Here is a 20,850-nt window from a genome sequence, read left to right on the forward strand (position 1 = left end):
GCCTCATAACACACCAATTATCAGAACAGGAATGACTCCTGCGCTTCTCATGTTGCTGAAGGCCTGCAACATTCCTCTGCAATCAGCTGTCTTCCACAGGCTGAAATGTCATGAGGGGATTGGGACTTTGATTAAAGAGATGTAGGGTGGGGTGGGGGAACCCACCCTACCTTGCATAATAATCCTAAAGTAGTTTATTAGCAATATACTTTCACTTCTGCAATCTATGAAATAACATTCTGCAAGCTGCAAAGTGTCTTGGTGTTCATGTGAGTTTGTAATCTTTAAAGTAAGGATTGGGGTAGGTGTGTCCCTGCAGCTGTTGTTGGACTCCAGCTCCCTGCATTTCCGGCTATTGGCCATTCTGGCTGGGGCTGGTGTGTTTTGGAGCCCAACAACATCTGGAGGGCCACCGATTCACCCCTTCCTGCTCTAGAGACGATGCATCCACTCCCCACTCCAACTTGGCTTCTATCTATGTTGATCATTATTTCCAAACATAAATTTCACCACCCACCTCAATAAAGCCACTCAGTATTAAGGTTCCTTAAGACTCCACCTAGGGCTCAATCAGTTCCTCGTTTTTCCAGTTTTTAGTACTCTACCTTTTCACATCAGTTTGCAGGTGTTTTCTCTTTCCCTTTTTTAAGTCCTGAAAATTCAGCATGTTACTGCAAGTTTCTCCTAATGTACACACACTTGTATACAATTGGTGGAGATAAGGATGTGTGCAGGGAGGGGATTCATTTCACTACATGTTTAAAGGTGAACCTAACAAATCTGCAATTTCTGAAGCAATGTTGTTGTTGTTGTTGTTGTTGTTGTTGTTCAGTCGTGTCCGACTCTTCGTGACCCCATGGACCAGAGCACGCCAGGCACGCCTATCCTCCACTGCCTCCCTCAGTTTGGCCAAACTCATGCTAGTCGCTTTGAGAACACTGTCCAACCATCTCATCCTCTGTGGTCCCCTTCTCCTTGTGCCCTCCATCTTTCCCAACATCAGGGTCTTTTCTAGGGAGTCTTCTCTTCTCATGACGTGGCCAAAGTACTGGAGCCTCAACTTCAGGATCTGTCCTTCCAGTGAGCACTCGGGGCTGATTTCTTTAAGGATGGATAAGTTTGATCTTTTTGCAGTCCATGGGACTCTCAATAGTCTTCTCCAGCACCATAATTCAAAAGCATCAATTCTTCGCTGATCAGCCTTTTTTATGGTCCAGCTCTCACTTCCATACACGACTACTGGGAAAACCATAGCTTTAACTATATGGACCTTTGTCGGCAAGGTGATGTCTCTGCTTTTTAAGATGCTGTCTAGGTTTGTCATTGCTTTCCTCCCAAGAAGCAGGCGTCTTTTAATTTCGGGACTGCTGAAGCAATACACGAACCAAAACACAGCCACCCCCTGAAATTCACACTTCTCTGAAATTATCTGGCTGGCGAAATTCTGTGTAGGCCTCCGCCCCGCCCCCCCCCGGACTTCTGCCCCAAACTCCTGCCAAGTGCACCACTGATTGCTTCTCAGCAAACTGGAGAGAAATTTAGAAAACCCAAGCATTGCCACCAGCTGCTGCTAGATGGCCCTCTTGCGTCTTTAAAGAAGAAGCTAGCAGCCTGTTTCTCCTCCCCTCCTCCTCCTCCTCAGCTTCTCGTGAAAGAGACGCCGGAGAGGGAGAGAGAAAGAGAAGACTTCATTTGTGTTCCAGCGCCTTAAATGCATAATAGGTTTTATTCACTCATAATAAATTCCAGCTCCAAGGATATGCTTTCAGTGACCGTTTTGTCGATATAATTATTAAAATGATGATTATAATATAAACAGATGACAGGGTAGGGCTGTAATTACCAAGAGATAACGAAGAGAGAATCTGCCTTAGCCTCTGCAGCTCCATGTGGGGTGATAATAGTGACTTTGTATTAGTAGCTGCCTTCATGGGATTCTTTCTTTCTTTCTTTTTTTTTACTCACTTCATATTCAGTGGCTGGTGTGTGTGTGTGTGTGTGTGTGTGCTGAGTTCGGAAAGCTGACGACAAAGGATGGAACATCCTGGGCTGATTTTATTTTTAAGAGGATTTCTTTCTTTGTTGTTGTAAACAATATTCTCCTGATTAAACTAGGCCTTCAAGCTGAAGGCGCCTCTGGAGCACAGATTGCAACTTTAAAAGTTAGCATTCGAAAAGGTATTGTGCATGAAACCTGCCCGCACCCCCCAACCACTTGGATTGCCAACTTTTCCTCCTGGCTCTGCTCCTCTGTCTTAAGCCGCAGCCCAGTGTGGACTTGCAGCAAAGACTGCTGCACTTTTTTTTTTAACGAATTAAGTAGAAAAGGGAATCTCAGCAGGTCTGGTATATCACACAGAAAAGCTGAACTCGCTGAAATTCTCTCTTTGATGCAAATATTAAAGAGAGAGGGATTCTGTCCTCTTTTGCGTCTCTGTACGGACGTTGCTGCGCTTCTCACTGCTTCTTCTATTGTAGGGTGCTAATAACTTCGTACATAACTAGTTCAACTAATTAAACATGCTAATTGCATGTACTGTATTTCAACTTTTATTTGGCTTTTTTTCTGTCTTTGTGAACTTTTGATGAACATCCTTTTGAATTCTTGCTTTGCTCTGTTGCGCCTGCGAAGAGTTTTTGCCATAGAAATAAATAGGGTTTTTATATTGCAAGCTGCCCTGTGATGCTCGGATGAAGGGCAATATAGAAATAAAATAAAGTAAAATAAAATAAACTCCAAAGCCGGGAGAGGAGAGAGAGAGAGAGAGAGAGAGAGTTTAAAGAGCTTTAGGGGGCTGGATCAGGAGGAATGCAGAGAGAAGCTATGTCAATGATGCATTTGCATCGGCACAACCGGATGCCTTCATTTGACCCTGCTACAACAAGACATATCTCTTCTGCAATTGTCTCTACAGCCACAGCAGGTGCTGTAACCTTCCAACAATGGGACTTCACCCACAAAGGCTCACTCCTCCATTGTTTCCCCAAGACAGACGGGATGCCAACAACAAGGGGTCTGGATCAACAACAATTTGAGGTTGATCAGAGCATTGCAATTCGCAATTCGTTGGTGAAAGGGGTGGATTCCCCCCCCCACCCCCCTTAGGTAACTAGCCTTCATCTACACATAGTTTCTGACTTCAGGATTTCTAGACATCAGGGTGGCTGCCTCTTGGCTCACGTTGCTCATCTTTGTAAAGGCCACCACATCATTAATAATATATTCTTTTTCTTTTTTTACCTGTGCAGTCCTTTCCATTTCTCATAACCTGCTAATGGTTGAGAAGGTCTGTTCAGACTCTTTCTCCAGCTCAATCAAATCTTGAAGGCGCCAGGTTACTTTTATTGATCAGTGGGTTCCTGACAATGTTTGCCACAAGAATATAGCAGCAAGATAATCTCCTTTATATGTGTGTGTTTTTATATTAAATACTTGAAAGAGAGAGAGAGAGAGAGAGAGGCTTTCTTTCTTTTTCTAAAAAAAATAGTGTTGCTTCTAAAAGCTTCCAAACAGAATCCCTGCAAACAATGAAGTGGGTTGCTAATTGTCGTGCTAAAGCGATCCAAGCAGTATTTTAGATGGCTGCCAGACACACAAAACAAGCAGCCTGTGCTCCAGTCGTAAAAAATCTCTCTTAATGCCCTTCCAAGGCCTTTTTAATTAGATCTAAATGCACTTAATTGCCGCACACTCTGATCAAAGGTAAATAAGTCGGGGGAAGTTCTAATGGGGCGAGGGGGTTGGGTTTTTTTGGCTCTGTCATAAGGTGTTCAGCTATTCTGCCTGCATTCCTCAGACAGGCATTTGAAAAGCATCGCTTAACATGCTATGTAAAATAATGCTGTCTTTATTATGAGGCCTAGCAGGCTCTCCCTCTCCCCACTTCCCCAGGCCCCATTCTGAACAGGAGAATGGTCAGTAGGGGTGGAGGGGAAATTCTATTCTGTTCTCATCTAAAGCCCAATCTATCAAATAGGCATTTCCTGAAACAATATGAGAACAGAGTCATCTTTGCAGATTCACACTTCTGTTAATTTTGTAATGCCGTTCTCCGTCCAAATATTGTTTACAAAAATGCACGTATTAGGGGAAGATATGCATAAAAATGAATATATTCAGTGCCCCCCCCCCCCCGAAAAATAGGTGCCAGTACTCACCACGAAGTTGTTACAGTATGTGCCACGTTTTTAACTGGTATAAAAAATTCTGTAACTGGGTCCGTCTCCAGAAGGGAGTCCGTAACCCCAGGAAGAGCTCTATAATTTAAGAGCCCCTTCCCGACAACGCAGGACAAAGACAAAGACAATACCGAGTCTCCCAAAGCAAGGCAGATGCCCTTGTTTATTAGAGACCGTTGCAACAGGGTGTTTTGCAAGCAAAAGACCTAGAACAATGGAGCGCAAGCTCCTATATAGACTTTTGAAATTGCCCCCCCCTCCAGCTCAAGACCACCCCTCCATACATCATACATACATCAGAATTACATCACAAATTGGGATGGTCAGAGGAGGTAACCTGAGAATTCTCACACCTGTGCCATCCCTCCGTGAACCCCTCCCAGACACACACTTCAGCATAACAAAAGTGTTCATGGTTTCCTGTCCTGGGCAGGCAGGGCTAATGCAGGGCTAATGACTGTCCTTTGTCCAAATCCATGGGAAATGGCCCATCAGAATGCCAGAGATTATCACTCAGGCAGAGGGCTGCTCACCTCCTTCCTCCTTGCAGAGAAACACTTTTGACAGTTTGGGAGTGAAAAATGGTGTGAGGCCTGTTTTTCCTGTGTTTGCTTGGTGAATTAATAATATATATTATATATACAAATAAAAGACCTTAAATTCTTACAACAATTAATGAAAAAGAGGTGCCAGTACTGTGTGAGTGTACCCCCTGGGAAAAGCACTGAATATATTCATAAAAAATAATGTACAAAACATATTCAAAATTGCTTTAAAAATGTGTACATTAGTTAACACTGCATACAAAAATGTGTTTATTAAGAAAAATGCGCACTGAAATGCTGAAGAATTTTCATGAGGGGAGATCATCTATCTATCTATCTATCTATCTATCTATCTATCTATCTATCTATCTATCTATCTAATCTATATCTATATATATAACAAATTGCTTCAGAAACATGGAGAACTGAATTTAAGATGGGGAAAATGAGCAACTGGTGGGACAAGTGAGATTGACAGAGCCTTACTTACCTACTAGTCACATCCACACCATACATTTAAAGCTTGTGACTCTCCCACAGAGAATCCAGGGAGCTTTAGTTCACCTCTCACAGAGCTGCAATTCCCAGCACCCTTAACAAACTGCAGTTCTCAGGGTGTGCTTTTAAAGTATGGTGTGAATGTGACTTCCGGGTACCTTAAAGCCTTATTGTGCAGGAAAACCTTCCACGGACTGCAGTCCTAAAAACACAACTTACTAGAGTGTGAGCTTCACTGTGGGTGGGGACTTACTTCCCTAATACACATGCATAGGATCAGGGCTTTTCCCAGCCAGAACTCAGTTCTGGCATCTCTCAAACGGGCATCACTGCCGTTATAAGAGAACAAGGGAGGCACTGCATAGGATCTTCCTCTGGCTTTGCTGAGCTAGTCTTGCTGCAAAATCTGAATTATGACTCTGGGATCTGCATTCTTTTCAGCACACACAAAGCATTATTGCACAATCCCGGCTTCCCCAGGAAGTGAGAGTTCCAGCTGCTCTGCTGGCTGGGCTTTTGTTTCCTTTGGATGAGATCGCCCTGGGAAGGCTTATTGTGCCTATTTGTTTCGTTTTCAAATAGGCAAGTGGAGGAATAAGTGGAGACAGCCAGCAAGAAACCCCATAAAGCAGCATACTGCTACTTTACACCAGAGAGGGATGCTGTGTGCAGCTCCAAGTCACCTTCACATAACTTGCTTCTTGCTCTCTCCCAGTATCTCTTTCTTCCACATGGAGGCAGGCCATGGGCATAGCCAGGATTTTTGTTAGGGAGGGCAGGCCTTTTGTTGAGGGGCAGAACCTCAGTTACCTATGTATTTTTATTCCCCCCCCCCCCGCTATGCCCAGACTCTATACGGTAGCTCACTGAAGCAAAGAGAAACCCCCAACTCTCTCCTAACCATCAGCTCCTCATAGCCAACCATTCTGGATCATTAACTGGTGATATGCACAAGAAAAGAAACTGTTGGCCAGCTGCCATATTTTGGTGCATCAGAAGGGAGATAGCCAATGTGGTCTTGTCTGTCCCCTCCCCCACCCCGCCCCTGGCACCCCACACCTGCAGATGTTGCTGGGTTGCTGCTCCCATTAGACCCAGCTAACATGGCCAAAGGTCAGCGATGATGGATCCAGTGCAGCAACATCTGGAGGGCACTCCATTGGCTGTCCTTGCTTTAGAGTGATCAGATTTATGACCTCAAAGGCCATGCCACAACCTTGCAAGTTAGGTCGACATTACAGAATCACAGAATTGTAGAGTTGGAAGGGACCCGTAAGGGTCATCTAGTCCAACCCCCTGCAATGCAAGAATCTTGCCCAGTGTGGGGCTCGAACCCACATGTCTGCTCTATCAACTGAGTTCTCTCTCTCTCATTTACTATTTGTAAATAGTTTTTTTGTATCTGAATAACGCTATGGTTGCTGCTCTGGGTGCCGAAGCGGCTTCCTATACTACTGACTGGGTTGCCCTAGCCCCTCTGGGCAGCTTCCAACAGAATATATATGGCTAAGGCCACTTAAGTAGCAAATCCTATGCACACAAGGAGTAAGTTATTGAATTCAGTAGGATTGACTGCTGAGCAGACATGCATAGGATTGCACTGTTGGTGAGTTTGTGGCTGATATTACATTTGAACCATGTGCCTAATGTGGAGACCCTACCATTTTAAAAGGGCACCTATGCGATGGGTGGATGATCTAAAACTAACAGCATGGCTTATGTGGATACAGGAAGCAAACAGAAAGTGATGGAGAGACCTTGAAGAGATGTATATATCCAAAGATGGTTGTGAGATGTTGTAAAGAAAGACAAAGAACCCGTCTTAAATGTTTCAAGCCCCTTTGTTACACCAGCTCTGTTGAATTTATATAGACGGGCAAGTCTGCAAAAATCTCTGTATGGATTCATTGAGGAGGAGGAAGAAGAAGAGCCCTTGTGTCAAAATATCCCAGCATATGGAAAGTTAGCAGGTCAGGGAAAAGCTCTTGGCTTACATTTTCCCTCTAGTATGTTGTGGTTGTCTAGAGGTGGAGAGATTTCAATGGGGAGAGGTACTTTCAAGCAACAACCTTCTGTGTGCTCGGCCATGCTTGTTGGGCTGATGGGAGTTGTAGTTCAGCAACATCTGGGGGGTAAAATGTTCCTTATCCCTGCTTTACATGGAGCTTGCCATGCAAATAATATTTGAGAGGAATGCTGTATAAGTTGAAACCCTCAAAGGCAATTCAAGCGGATCAAGGTTAGCTGGTGTAGTGTAGTGGCTAACAGATGAGCAGTGCTAACCTATGCATTCAATGGGACTTACTCCCAGGTAATGTGCATAGAGTTGCAGCATGCACGACAAATCAGGAAATCCCTTGTTTGAATCTTATCCCCTGGGTGAACTTCTCTGGGTGATTTTGGGCAAACCATCTCAACTGCTTATCCTTGGAGCACTATAGAGAAGATAATGCAACTTACCTGCCCAACAGGCTTCTTAAGCGTTATAAGAAGATATGAAGTGCTTTGAACACTTGAGAGCACCATATAAGTGCTACATATTTTAAGCACATCAATGACGCTCTTCTGGAGCCACCTGCAGCGTGGATGTTATTGTTGTCGCTTTGTACTCTATTTTTATGAGTACGTGATGTCTTGTGGTTTTACTGTGCTCGTGACACCTTGTGTTGTTGTTACTGTGAGATGCGTTGAGATGTTGGGAAGGCGGCTGATAAAATTAACAGAACTTTAGGCTGCAACTCTGTGCATAGCAAAGTGCATTAAAATCAATGCACGCTTAATTTACATTGCATTGCGGCCACTGAGGTAAGGAGTCCTCCCTCCCTCTGAAAAAGTGTTCCATCTTTGTCTTTAAATCTCTTGCTGCTTGTTCTATGAAAGCAGGATGAAGGATTGTTCATTCTTGTATTATGGTTGTGTTCTATATACAAGTGATCCCTGAAGCCCACTGGAAGTCTGGTGAATTGGTTTCCTTTGAGGTTTATTTATTCTCTTATGATGCATCCTTACGTAAGTGGAAGGTGGTTTGGATGGTTATATATACATAAAAAGTTATGAATCCATTTTATTTTTCACTCATCTCATGGTGCCAGAACTATCAATCTAACAGCTCACCAGAATTGTCCCAGTGTCTGATTATTAGTTTACTTGACCACATTATAGTTGCAGTTATAGAAACACATGGTATAATGTCCTTTTACACTTTAATTATGCATTTTCTTATTTTCCTTTTACAGTGGTAGACTAATCACTCTCTACTATTTCCAAGAGAAAATTTTGATCGTAAAAGATGCAAAGAAAGACCAAAAAGATCTTTATATGTTTAGAGTCCGCAGGAGCGTCCAAACTCTTATTGTTTGTTCTAGTGTGGAAAAAAATACCTGCACTGTGGGGCAGATGGCTAGCAATTAACCCTCCCATTTGTTCCCTTTAAATGCCTGCATTCTCTTTCATTCTTAAAGAAAGGGCCGGAATTGAAATATACAAACCACAGAAAGCAATATACTGAGCCTAACTAAACTAAAATCAAACAGAAAGAAGCCCAGACAAGGCCCTTGTTCAGTGAAATCAATTCCCAAGGCAGCCTGATTGATTTATAAGCATACTTTTCGGTTTCATTGATTTAAGGATTCAGCTTGTTTGAAAGCAAGTCATGGAAGAGCTCTTACAACCCAGGCTTTCTATTCATCGGTGACCGTAATTAACAAGCACAGACAATGAGGAGGAGGGGGGGGGTTGGAGGAGGTGTCCTCTCTTCTTCTTTTTATAGTGCTAAATTCATTAAGGAGAGCTGACCTCATTCAAGGCGCATTCCCATGTTTGGGATTAAGACAGATTTGGACAACAGAAATATTTGAGTTTAAACTAAAGCCACTAGCGTTCTGCCCATTGCAATAAAGGCAGGGGTGGTCTCGGAATTGGTGGGATGGTGACCCATTACTGGACCCAACAGTAGTTTAAAAGATGCAAACTTCTAAGTTACATTGAACCCCAAATCAGGAGGGGGAAAAAGAAGGCTATTCACAGGACATCTCTAATTGGATATTTGCACCCATGTTGGTTTTTGCAAAATAAAAGGTTTGCCTGTTTATTTTTTCTTGAAGTGCGTGATTCTCACTGACTCATGCGTTGCAACAGAATAAGCGTTACTTGTTGCAGGCAGGAATCTGCATCCTTAGAAGGATCTACTTACAGTTCTCCAAATCTCCACGTTATCTTTCAGGTAGCTGACTTCAAACAGCAAAGAGAAGAGCCACAGTGGCGGACCTTGGGGTCTCTAATTTCAGCGGCGCCCTGTGCGACGCCCAAATTCGTCCACCCTCATTGCGCTCCATTCTTAATAATAGTTGCGCTGCCCACGAGGCGCCCAGTGCAACCGAACTGATTGCGCTCCCCTAAATCTGCCTCCGAGAGCCAGTACAGTGTCAGGGGCTAAAGGTGTTTGCATGGAAACAGGTTCAAATCTCAGCTAAGCAATGGAGCTCACAGGTGTTGGGAAATCCACCATTCCTAGCATAGCCTACCTTACAAGGTCGTCGTGTGTGCTTAATATTAACTCCTGCTGAAAAATCCTACCGAACACAGTGAAATTTACTTCTGAGTAAAAACGCACGGGGTTTGAGCCGAGCGAGCACTTACTTCTTTAGCAACCTCCCCCCCCCGCCCTTAGTACTACTGTCTGCTTCTGCTGATCTCCTTCTTCTCTCTTTCCGCGCTGAAAAGAAGGCTGTTTGTGCGAGTGGAAGCAGGTTAATCATCGAGCAGTTTCCGTGCCCTTGCAAGTTTTAAAGGGAAGGAAAACGTTGCAGGATTTTTGCCCCGAGCAAACTCCCAGCCGCCTCATGATATTTGAACAAGTGCTTTTCACAAAACAGCCTTAGAAAAACAAAACAACAAACACTGATCGCTACAAACGTTAGTCAAACCTACAGCAGGGGGGTGGATCACGAAACGAAACGAAATATCCAAATCTTAGATTTGCCCCATCCTATTTCTAAAGGGGTGGTTGGTGGTGGTGGGAATGACAGGAGGAGAGAGGGGAAGCCAGTTGCCTCCCTGGAGAACCCTGCAAAGTGACTCCTCTTCGCTGCATCCTCGGCGTGCGCGCGCCCACACACGAAAAGGGTACTCTTATCTCTCGCTCCCTTGGGTACCACTCTTTTACATTTCGCCCGCTGGGCCCCGCCCCTTTCCTCCTCGCCGGGCCCCGCCCCTTCGGCTTCGAACGCGCTTCCCCGAGCTCCGATTGGCTGAAGCCCTGCCGTAGCTCGGGACCGGAGCCGCTGTGTCTCTAGCTCGCGTGCGGCCAGCAGTTTGCAGCAGCGGCAGCAGCAATAATAGCAGCAGCAGCAGAAGAAGAAGCAGCAGTGCGCGCCGGGTTGGTGGGGGGAGGAGGAGGTGGAGGAAGGCAGAAGCCGGCGCTTGCAAAAGTCGGGCAGGGGGAGCGGGTAGTAAAATTAAAAAAATTGGAAACAGAGAAGGGGGGGGGGGAAAGGAAGAAAAAAAGGGGGGAGAAGCGGCGGACCGAGGAGCTGACCCACTGGAGAGCGATGCAAGCCACTGCGGTCTGGCTGGCCTCTGCAAAGGCGCCCGCAGCCCGCCTGGTGGAGCCGCGGATTGGCTTCCAGAGAACTTAACATTAAAGAGAGACAGAGAGAGAGAGGGGGGCAGCATCCACCAATTTAACTCTTCTTTGCAAGGGATTCTTATATTTATTCTTCCACCTCGCTTCTTGCTCCATCGGAGCTCCAGAGTTATCCCCCCGCTCCTCCTCCCCCTCCTCCCTCCACAGTTTGCAAAAGGACGATGAGGTTTGCAACCAAACTTTCCTCGCCTGCGCTTTGTTCCCGTTGGCGACTGGCGGCCCGGAGGATGCCGAATGCGAAATAATCATGGGGAGAGAGAAGAGGAGAAAGCAGAGTCTCCCCGGCGAAGGATTGCAACAGCGGCGCCTTTGATTCTTCCTCCCTCCCCCCCCGCCCTGCTTCGTGCCTCCCGCCCAGCGCAGAGCCGTCAGCGGTGGTTCCTTCTTCCTTTCTACCCCACCCCCGTTTAAACCACGGAATACCATCCACCAGCAGTTCCTCGTTTTGCACACCGAGGTGAGGAGGTGGGTACTGTGATCCAGGGTGCCCTCCCCCCCCTTGCCTGTGTTTCATTTCTCTCCCCCCCCTCCTTTAGTTTAGCCTGTAATTTGGGGATGACATTGCCTCCGCTTTCTCATCTAGTGCACGGAGGTGCTTCGGCGGCAGTTCTCTAAGAAGACGCTCTCTCTGCCTTCTGATTTTGCCGAGCTGACTCCTTCCCCACCCGCGCCTCCCAGGCCACCCCATCCGTCCGATCTTCCTTTCCCACCCAGGGCCAGTTTCGCTCGTGTGACGTGACCGGAGAAGGATTTTTGCCTCTGCTAGTGGCCCCTTCCCTACAGCCCCTCCTCCGCATGCTCTAGCCTTACTTTCCGCCAGATCCCCTAGCCTCCCTCTCTACATCCCGATTTCACCCGCTCTTTATTACTGTCATTTTTCTAAAATAATAATATCCGGATATCTGAACACCTTCGCCAAGCGGAGGCTTCCCCAGAGAGTCCGCGTTTTGCATAAAGGTCTGTACAATTTTGGGGGGGAGGGAGTGGAAGTGAAGGAAAGGGGGGCAAGAAGAGAAAGAGATTTGCGCATGCCAGGTGCAAGTAAATTGAGGCCCCTCTACAATATACAGACTGCACTTAGGATGTGTGTGTGTCTGTGATTTCCCCCCCCCAAAAAAAAATTGAATATAGCTGTGCTGTAACTTAGAACTCTCCTTGACCTAGCTGAGTGGAAGATAAGGATTCAGTGTTTCTCTCCCTTCTTTAGGTGGCGTTGCTTATTCTAGGGACTGAGGCTGAAAGATTTGTGGCAGGGAAGCAAAAAGCAATTAGCTCTTAAACCACATCCAAAGTACCCCCTTCCTTCTCCTGATTAACCCCCCACCCACCCACCCACCCTGTCCTGCACCCCTGCCTCTCCTTCTGATTCGCTTCTTTCTTTCTATCTATCACTGAAACAACCCCCAAACTAGTAAGCCCAAATCCCTCCCTCTCTCCTCCAGCCGCAAAATCAACAGGCAACAAGAGGGAAGGGGAGGAGGCAGCAGTGGGTGCACTGAGCCGTGAGCTATGGATATTCTGTGCCCACTGCTCCGTTTGCTGCTCCTTCTCTTGTGGACTCGGGCTGGAGCCCTGATCAACCTGAAGTACTCAGTGGAGGAGGAGCAGAGAGCCGGCACCGTCATCGCCAACATCGCCAAAGATGCCCGAGACGCAGGCTTTGTGCTGGATCCCCGGCAGCCCACCGCTTTCCGCGTGGTCTCCAACTCTGCCCCACACCTGGTGGACATCAACCCTGGCTCGGGGTTACTGGTCACCAAACAGAAGATTGATCGGGACCTACTTTGCAGGCAAAGTCTAAAGTGCGTGATCTCATTGGAGGTCATGTCCAGCTCCATGGAGATCTGTGTGATCAAGCTGGAGATCAAAGACCTAAATGACAACGCGCCCAGCTTCCCCACAGACCAAATTGCGCTGGAGATCTCTGAGGCTGCCAGCCCGGGGACCAGGGTACCATTGGAGAGTGCCTATGATCCGGACTCGGGCAGCTTTGGGGTGCAGAGCTATGAGATCACACCCAATGACCTCTTCGGCTTGGAGACCAAGGTGCGTGGAGATGGTTCCCGCTTTGCTGAGCTGGTGGTCGAGAAGAGCCTGGATCGTGAGACTCAGTCTCATTACAGTTACATGATCACAGCTTTGGATGGGGGTGACCCACCCAACTTTGGCACTGTGGAGTTGAACATCAGGGTCCTTGACTCAAATGACAACAACCCTCTCTTTGAAGAGCCCGCCTACACAGTGAGCGTGCCAGAGAACGCTCCCCCTGGCACGCCTGTCATCCGCCTCAATGCCACAGACCCTGATGAGGGCACCAATGGGCAAGTGTTGTATTCCATTCACAGCTTTGTGTCTGAAAAGGCCAGGGACCTCTTTCAAATCAACCCCCAGACGGGCCTGATCACGGTTAGTGGTGCAATTGACTATGAGGAAGGTCATGCCTACGAACTGGATGTGCAGGCCAAAGATCTTGGCCCCAGTTCTATCCCTGCGCATTGCAAGGTGACTGTCACTGTGCAGGATGCTAACGACAACCCCCCTCTCATTAATTTGCTCTCTGTCAACAGCGAGTTGGTTGAGGTCAGTGAGAATGCGCCTCCGGGCTACGTTATTGCATTGGTGAGAGTATCTGACCGGGACTCTGGTGCCAATGGCCGGGTGCAGTGTAAACTGTTGGGCAGTGTGCCCTTCCGCCTGCAAGAGTATGAAAGCTTCTCTACTATCCTGGTGGATGGGCGTTTGGACAGGGAGCAGAGGGACCAGTACAACCTCACCATCCAGGCTAAGGACAATGGGATCCCAACTTTGCAGGCCACCAAATCCTTCACTGTCAAGATCACAGATGAGAATGACAACCACCCTCATTTCTCCAAACCTTACTACCAGGTCATTGTGCAGGAGAACAACACCCCTGGGGCCTACCTCCTTTCAGTTTCTGCAAGGGACCCTGATCTAGGCCTTAATGGCAGCGTCTCCTATCAGATTGTGCCGTCCCAAGTCAGGGACATGCCTGTCTTCACCTATGTCTCCATCAACCCAAACTCGGGAGACATCTATGCCTTGAGATCCTTCAACCACGAGCAAACCAAGTCTTTTGAGTTCAAGGTCTTGGCCAAAGATGGAGGCAACCCCTCCTTGCAAAGCAATGCCACTATCCGAGTTATTGTCCTGGATGTCAATGACAACACCCCTGTGATAACCGCTCCTACTCTAGTCAATGGGACTGCAGAAGTTTACATCCCCAGGAATGCTGGGGTTGGCTATTTGGTGACGGTGGTCAAGGCAGATGATTATGATGAAGGGGAGAATGGCAGACTTTCTTATGAGATGGCAGAAGGAGATAGAGGATTTTTCGAGATAGACCAGGTCAATGGTGAAATAAGAACCACCAGAGCATTTGGGGAAAATTCAAAGACTGCCTATGAGCTGATTGTGGTGGCCCACGACCATGGGAAAACATCTCTTTCAGCTTCTGCCTTGATTTTGATATATATTTCTCCATCCTTGGATGCCCAGGAATCCATAGGATCTGTTAACCTGTCCCTGATTTTTATTATCGCCCTGGGTTCCATTGCTGCCATTCTGTTTGTCACCATGATCTTTGTAGCAGTAAAGTGCAAACGGGATAACAAAGAAATCAGGACCTACAATTGCAGGTAAAGTCTGTCTGTTTCTTGGTACCAGCAAAAATAAAAATAAAAATTAGTGCCTGGCCTTTATAGCGTGCCATTTAAAATAAAATAAAATTTACTGCAAACCAAAGGAAGGCATCAAGTCGCTCCACATAAAATACCCATGGCCAATTCCTGGTCGACTTTTTTTAAAAAAAACGTGTTCACACAAACCCAAATCCCAGTTAGTGAAGTGGATCTAATACAATGGCTTGGTACAAGTTATCCTTAATCTAAAACAGGCCAGCTGGGATCAGTCTTAAATCTGTACTTCACCTGTTTTTGGAAAGTGTGTGTGTGTGTGTGTGTGTGTGTGTGTAGAAGTCCTACACACATCCACTCCCCCCCAAAAAAGTACGTAAAATGTTAGTACAAGAAAAAGAACAAGGGGAGGGTTGCAGCTGCCTTTTGGCATGTAGGTGTGGGTATATGCTTCTGTGCAGCTCTGCTCAGGCTTGGATGTGACAAATTGCTGGGGTGTTTTGTTAGGGTTTCTTTTTTGAGAATCACTGGGAAGAGTGATTCTCCATGGGGGGATGTTTGGGAGTAGGTGCTGTAGCGATGAATAAACCCATACTCATGGCAGTTGCCACGGGTGGACATTGCTTTTTAAGGGCCTCCTCAGTCCTGTCAATAGCCTGTCCCCACCAGATGAGGTCACTGTGGGTGTTTTTTTAGAGCTGCACTTGTTTTCTCCGGGAGGTAAGGAACAGGGAGCTGGCAGAACAGGAGATGAAAGAAAGCAAGGTTCAGCTAGAAATGTACCACGGAAGCCTTTTTAAAATTGTCTTTTTGAGAGAGAGAGCGAGAGAGAGAGAAGGTATGTGCTTCCTTAGACTAGGAAATTGCGCTGCAGGTTTTGCAAAGAGAAGACAACAGCTAAGCCATCTCTTCTACTCATCACCCCAGCAAACCCCCCCACAACTTTAAGCCCAATTGATTGCTAAGTCAAAAGGTTGTCCATAGCTCTTTCCTGACACTTAAAATAATGCTGTCTTATTTTTGTTACACTTTTGTTCGGGGATCTTTTTAAGTCTGAGATGCGGGGCTCTGCATGAACCCCCCCCCCCGCCTGTATTTGAAAGCTTAAGACGTGGATTGAAGTCCCCTGAATATGTAACAGCCAGGCGATTATTGTCTGTCTCTTGCTATTCTCTGTGTTGCACAAGTTAGTAGACAAACGCTAACCGCACATGAATATCAATTGGGCGCCATAAAGGAGCAGCTGCGGCGGCTCATAAATGGTTTAATCCTGTTACGAGCGAAATAGCCGTGACTTCTCCGTTCCTTCAGTCCTAAGTCATTTCTGATGGAAGGGATGGAAATTAATTTTGCCCTCTCTATTGAAACATACAAATGCCTCAGGCAATTTGGAGAATCTGGGAGAATGTGCAGCCTTTTAAAGTTTTATTTATACCGATATAATGATGACTGAGAGCTTGGAGTTTCTCTTTCATTCATTTTTACAATGGGCACTAGGGTTTTGTGTGTGTGCGTGCACAGATGCATACATACCTGTGTGTGTACATGTGTGCAAGTGTGCGCACATAGGGAAAATCAGCTGCAAAAATAAAACCATTAGATGTACTCTTCTAGGGAGCTACTTGGCTTTTAAATGAGAGCTAATATGCTGAATTTCTTTCCATCTTGGTCCATTAAGCAAAGGCAGGCACTGAACATAAGCAGGAAAAAAAGAATTTACAGTTGTGTCAATGCCACTAACAAATTTGCACTTCTGAATAACCAGTTGGTTTAGTGTGATGGCTCAGGGATTAATGAAGTGTGTGTTAATTAAATCATTGGTCAATAGGAGGAAACTGCACCATCACCACCCTCCAATAAGATAGCAGAACAAAAGCGTGTAGGCAAAATTTTAGATTCTGCATTTTCAGACTTGAAAGATTTAGACGAACATAGTTAAGGCATTTTTCTGTGTCTGGATCTCTTCCCCCACACCTGGGGTTTTTGAAAATGTATAGAGATGTACACTGCGAGAAACATTTCTTGACCGGAGTGAGGAACAAACCAGCGCTTTATATAGCCACACTAGAAGAGCTTTGAAAGTGAATGGAGAGAAGCATTCTTGGTGCAACGTATATTTTCCACGGAAAAGAGCGGAGGGAGGGGTGGAAGGAGATGACGAGTGTCAGGAGCTGGACAGTGTTCTTTAGTCCCACTGGCTCAGTTCTGATGGCTGCACATCAGCCTGCTGTGTCTGATTTTCAGACCTCCAGTGTGTTCAATTTGGATTCCTATCTCTCTCTTCCACTCCTTTTTTTTTTTTTTAAATCAACATCTTCTGACATTCATCTCCTATTACCCTTTCCTTTTCCAGTCCACTGTTCTCTCAGTAATCCATTAACCTTGCCTCTGGGGGAGGGTTCTTTAGTTCAGTGGTAGAACGGAAGCTTTTGCAACATGTAAAAGGCCTGAGGTTTAATCCTTAGTATCCCCAGTCAAGCGATTTCAGGTAGCAGGTGATGGGGAAAAGACTTCTCTTTGCCTGACATATTAAAAAGCTGCTGCCAAGCTGAATAGCTCATCCTGGGCTAGCTGGCCCACTGGTCTGACTCAGTATTCAGAACTATATGTCCCTTTATTTTGATATCTTTCCACTACAGTCAGGAAATTTACACGATAATACCTTGGGAACAGGCAAACTTTCCCTCTTTCCTCCCTTCCATCCTGGGTTGCATTGCTCTTTAAAGTGTCCTATATTTCAGTGAAGCTATATAAACACAAACGTGCCAGGGAAGTTTAATAAAAAGTGCTCTTTCACTCGATGCATGTGATGAGAGGTAAAGATACTTTTTCTGGCTTAGTGTCGTTTGCCACCCTGGTCCCCTGTTATCAATTAAGTAAGAATATAAGCAACATCCTTATGTAAGGTGGAAAGATCCTCTCAGGTTACTTCCTCTTGTGGTTTCATCATTGCAGTTCCTGGATTTTCAAGCCAGGCAATTCTGAAAGTTAAGTGGACCCCATTTTTGGAAACAAGTATTTTCAGGCCTTGCTTAAAGTTGAACTGATTTGTTTCGGAAGACTGCAATGCCTGGCATCTTCTCTGCATATCTACATCTGTGTGGCACTGATAACGATACACAGTCCCCAACGGTAATACCAAGCTACGGTTACTTCAATCTAGACTTACTGAGATAACGCTGAATGCGGTCATGTTTTTAATTATTTTTCTGGTCCTTGTTTACTGATAACTCCACTCCTCTGTCTCCCCCACTCTTTACCTACTTTCCTTGTGTACAAGAGACAAAGCAGACCTACATTCTGTAAACTGATTGAAGGTCAAAAAGATAATTTTCTCTTCTGAAGCGCAACACCTTTGTCTGCCAAAAAAACAAACAAAAGAAAAAACAGTAGCCAACAGGAATGTTAAGTTTGAAGGGAGAAGGAAAGAGCTGGCATTGAGGGAAAGGTTCTGACTGGCCCGATGCGATGAGGAGAAATGAAACTGAAAAGAAAAGACAGTCTACAGATGCGATAACATTTTCAAGACGGATGTTGCATCCTGGTTCACAAGTTCAGAAAAACGACTTGCCCACAGAAATGCTTACTGGCCCACCAAACTGCTTTAAAAGGTCACCTGCCTTCGTGGTCACTGTTTTACTCGCCGCAGGTGACCAGACAAGTGGTTGTTCACAAGTTTGCGTTTGATAGTTTCATAACACACCTACAGGGGAGGTCGGGCAAAATGTTTTTGTCAGATTTATTGCTATTGGAAACCACAAACAGAACCGCTCCTTTCTCTGCTGGTTTTTTTCTCTCTCCCTGCTTCTCATATTTTATATTAATCCATTTAAATAACTTTTCAGATCCTTATTACCAATGGAAATGCATTCACTTTTCACTTCATGGATTTTTACATAAATTATTTTCTTCCCTTTTCTGCAGGCTGAACTATATCTCTGGTAACTAGATATCAACAATTCTAAGCAGCAGACAAAGCCAAGGGAACTTTTTGTGTGTGTGTCCTTATTCCTCACTTGTTGTCTTTATGTGTCTGACCAACAAACTTTTTATACCAGTGAAAAAATAAAGACCCTCCGTTATCACAAGAGCCAAGTCGATGACCCTGCAGGTGGATGGGCAACCAGTCCTTTGGGATTCTCTGTTGACTAGTATACAGTCTTTTTTGAGGATGAAGTTAGATACTCACTTTGCTTTCTTGTGTCCTGCAGAATTGCAGAGTACTCCTATGGGCACCAAAAGAAATCGAACAAGAAGAAAAAAATCAGCAAGAATGACATCCGCCTGGTGCCACGGGATGTAGAGGAGACCGATAAAATGAACGTTGTGAGTTGCTCTTCCCTCACGTCATCTCTCAACTACTTTGACTACCACCAGCAGACCTTGCCTCTGGGTTGCCGCCGATCTGAAAGCACTTTCCTCAATGTAGAAAACCAAAACAACAGGAACACGGGGTCCAACCACATCTACCACCACACCTTCACCGGCCAGAGCCCTCAGCAGCCAGATCTCATCATCAATGGGATGCCACTTCCGGAGGTGAGTGTGGAGGGGGAGGGGACTTGATAAATGTTGAGCTTTCCCTCAGAAGGTGGGGTGCATTGCCTTCATGGTCTGCTTGTGAATGCCCAGCATCATGCATCTTGACTTTGGTTGGAAGTTGAATTCTGGGTTAGCTGGACCTAGGTTTAGATGGCTTTAAGAAATGTTTTGACGTATTCATGGAGGATGAGGAAGTCTGTCAATGGTGGCTAGTGGTCCTGATGGCAATACAGGCCTTCCATATTCATGGTCCTCATAGATCACTTAAGAAATAGCTCTTGGGGATGGATAACAAGGGAGTGCTGTTGGCTCCATGCCATGCTTGTGGGCTTCCTAGGGCATCTGAAGACTCAGAAATCCTTGATCTGACGCAGAAAGCAGTCCTTAGGTTCTCACTCTATGACAAACTTTAGGACTACAGTGATACCTTGGTTTACAATCATAATCCTTTCTGGAGGTCCGTTTGTGAACCAAAACAGGTTGTAACCCAAGATGCGCTTTCGCCAATGGGGCCTCCAATTTTTTTTTTGTTAATAATAATAATGGTTGTAATCCAGAAAAAGGTTGCAAACCAGGACACGCACTTCCGGGTTTGATGTGTTTGTTATTCAAAATGTATGCAAACCAAGACGTATGCAAACCAAGGTACCACTGTACTTGTCTAAGTGGAGCTGTTGGCATTGGTTCCTTCCATTAAACCAGGGTTGGAGAACCAATGTCCACCCAGATATTGTTGGACACCAGCTCCCATCAGTCCCAGGAATAATCTGGACTGATGGGAGTTGTAGTCCAGCAGCAGCCACGATTCCACAGGCTTTCCACCCCTACATTATGTTGACCCAACAATGTTCATATGTGCATGTGAAAATAATGTCTAAAGAATTAATTTCGGCTTTATAGTTTGGGGTTTTCTATGTGACCCACCATCATTGTGTTACTATGGCTGATTTGAATCTTTTCAGGTGTCACCCTGCAATTTAAACAAGGGGATTTTTGACAGGTTGTGAATGCAGATGGAGCTTTCTTAATTTAAGTAGCGATTGAATGTTGATATTGTATATTAATATTGTATAGTTGGTGGCCAGATGTCACCACGTAAGACTCAGACAGGCATGGATTTTCTACGGGCTTCTTTTCCTTTCTTCTGTCTTCATGAAACATGGCTGTCCCTGCTAGTGACATCATCACCCTGTCCTCATCCTCTGACTCTGTTTATGAACAGGATGTTAATTCTGACTGTGTTAGTTACAAATACATGGTAAAGGAGAAGTGTCTCAATTTAAGAAGCACGAGCTTAAAAAATAATTCCATTGCTCCACTGTATTTATTGATTTTAATTTTTATAAATGGAAAGACAAGCTTGGGGTGGGGGGTGGGGAGAACCCCAAGGTTTGCAGAACTAAAAACAACACCAAAAAACAAAACAAAACACTTAGGGAAAATATCTAAGTGGGGGACACACTCCCTTCAACGTTGATGAACTAAATGGGATTTAGCTCGGAGCTAAAAGGCACTGTCTGGGCTGTGCAAGAAACATGGTTACTCAGCTAAACATCCTGTGATTGATTTGAGCCAAGATGGTACAGGTAGCTCACATCTTACGTTTATTTAACTTAGGCAATTGCAGCTTTGTGTGAATGAATGAGGTGTTGTGTGCCAGTGCGTGTGTGTGTGAAGGAATAAATAAATGGAGAGCAGATGAAACCCACCCACCCACTTGTGCAAACCTGTGACCACAGGCTTACCTGCCTTAGGGCAGGCAGAGTGAGGGTTCCAGCAGCATCTGTAA

The 20,850-nt window shown here is 45.5% G+C and overlaps 1 protein-coding gene across 3 annotated transcripts in view; it reads left to right on the top strand.

Moving 5' to 3' along the window:
• Positions 1-10,714: 10,714 nt before the first annotated feature.
• PCDH19 (protocadherin 19) overlaps positions 10,715-20,850 on the top strand; it is a 133,571-nt gene continuing 123,435 nt past the window's right edge. For 2 of the 3 annotated variants that reach the window (XM_033138078.1, XM_033138080.1), the window contains exons 1-2: positions 12,201-14,522; positions 18,731-19,058. In XM_033138078.1, the coding sequence (XP_032993969.1) occupies positions 12,376-14,522; positions 18,731-19,058 (2,475 nt within the window). In that variant the 5' untranslated portion in view covers positions 12,201-12,375. Of the gene's footprint in view, positions 11,324-12,200; positions 14,523-18,730; positions 19,059-20,850 lie in introns of those variants that run through there. The other variant, XM_033138079.1, reaches the window with a different exon arrangement.

The sequence above is a fragment of the Lacerta agilis genome, chromosome Z, assembly GCF_009819535.1.
Source record: "Lacerta agilis isolate rLacAgi1 chromosome Z, rLacAgi1.pri, whole genome shotgun sequence".
NCBI lineage: Eukaryota > Metazoa > Chordata > Lepidosauria > Squamata > Lacertidae > Lacerta > Lacerta agilis.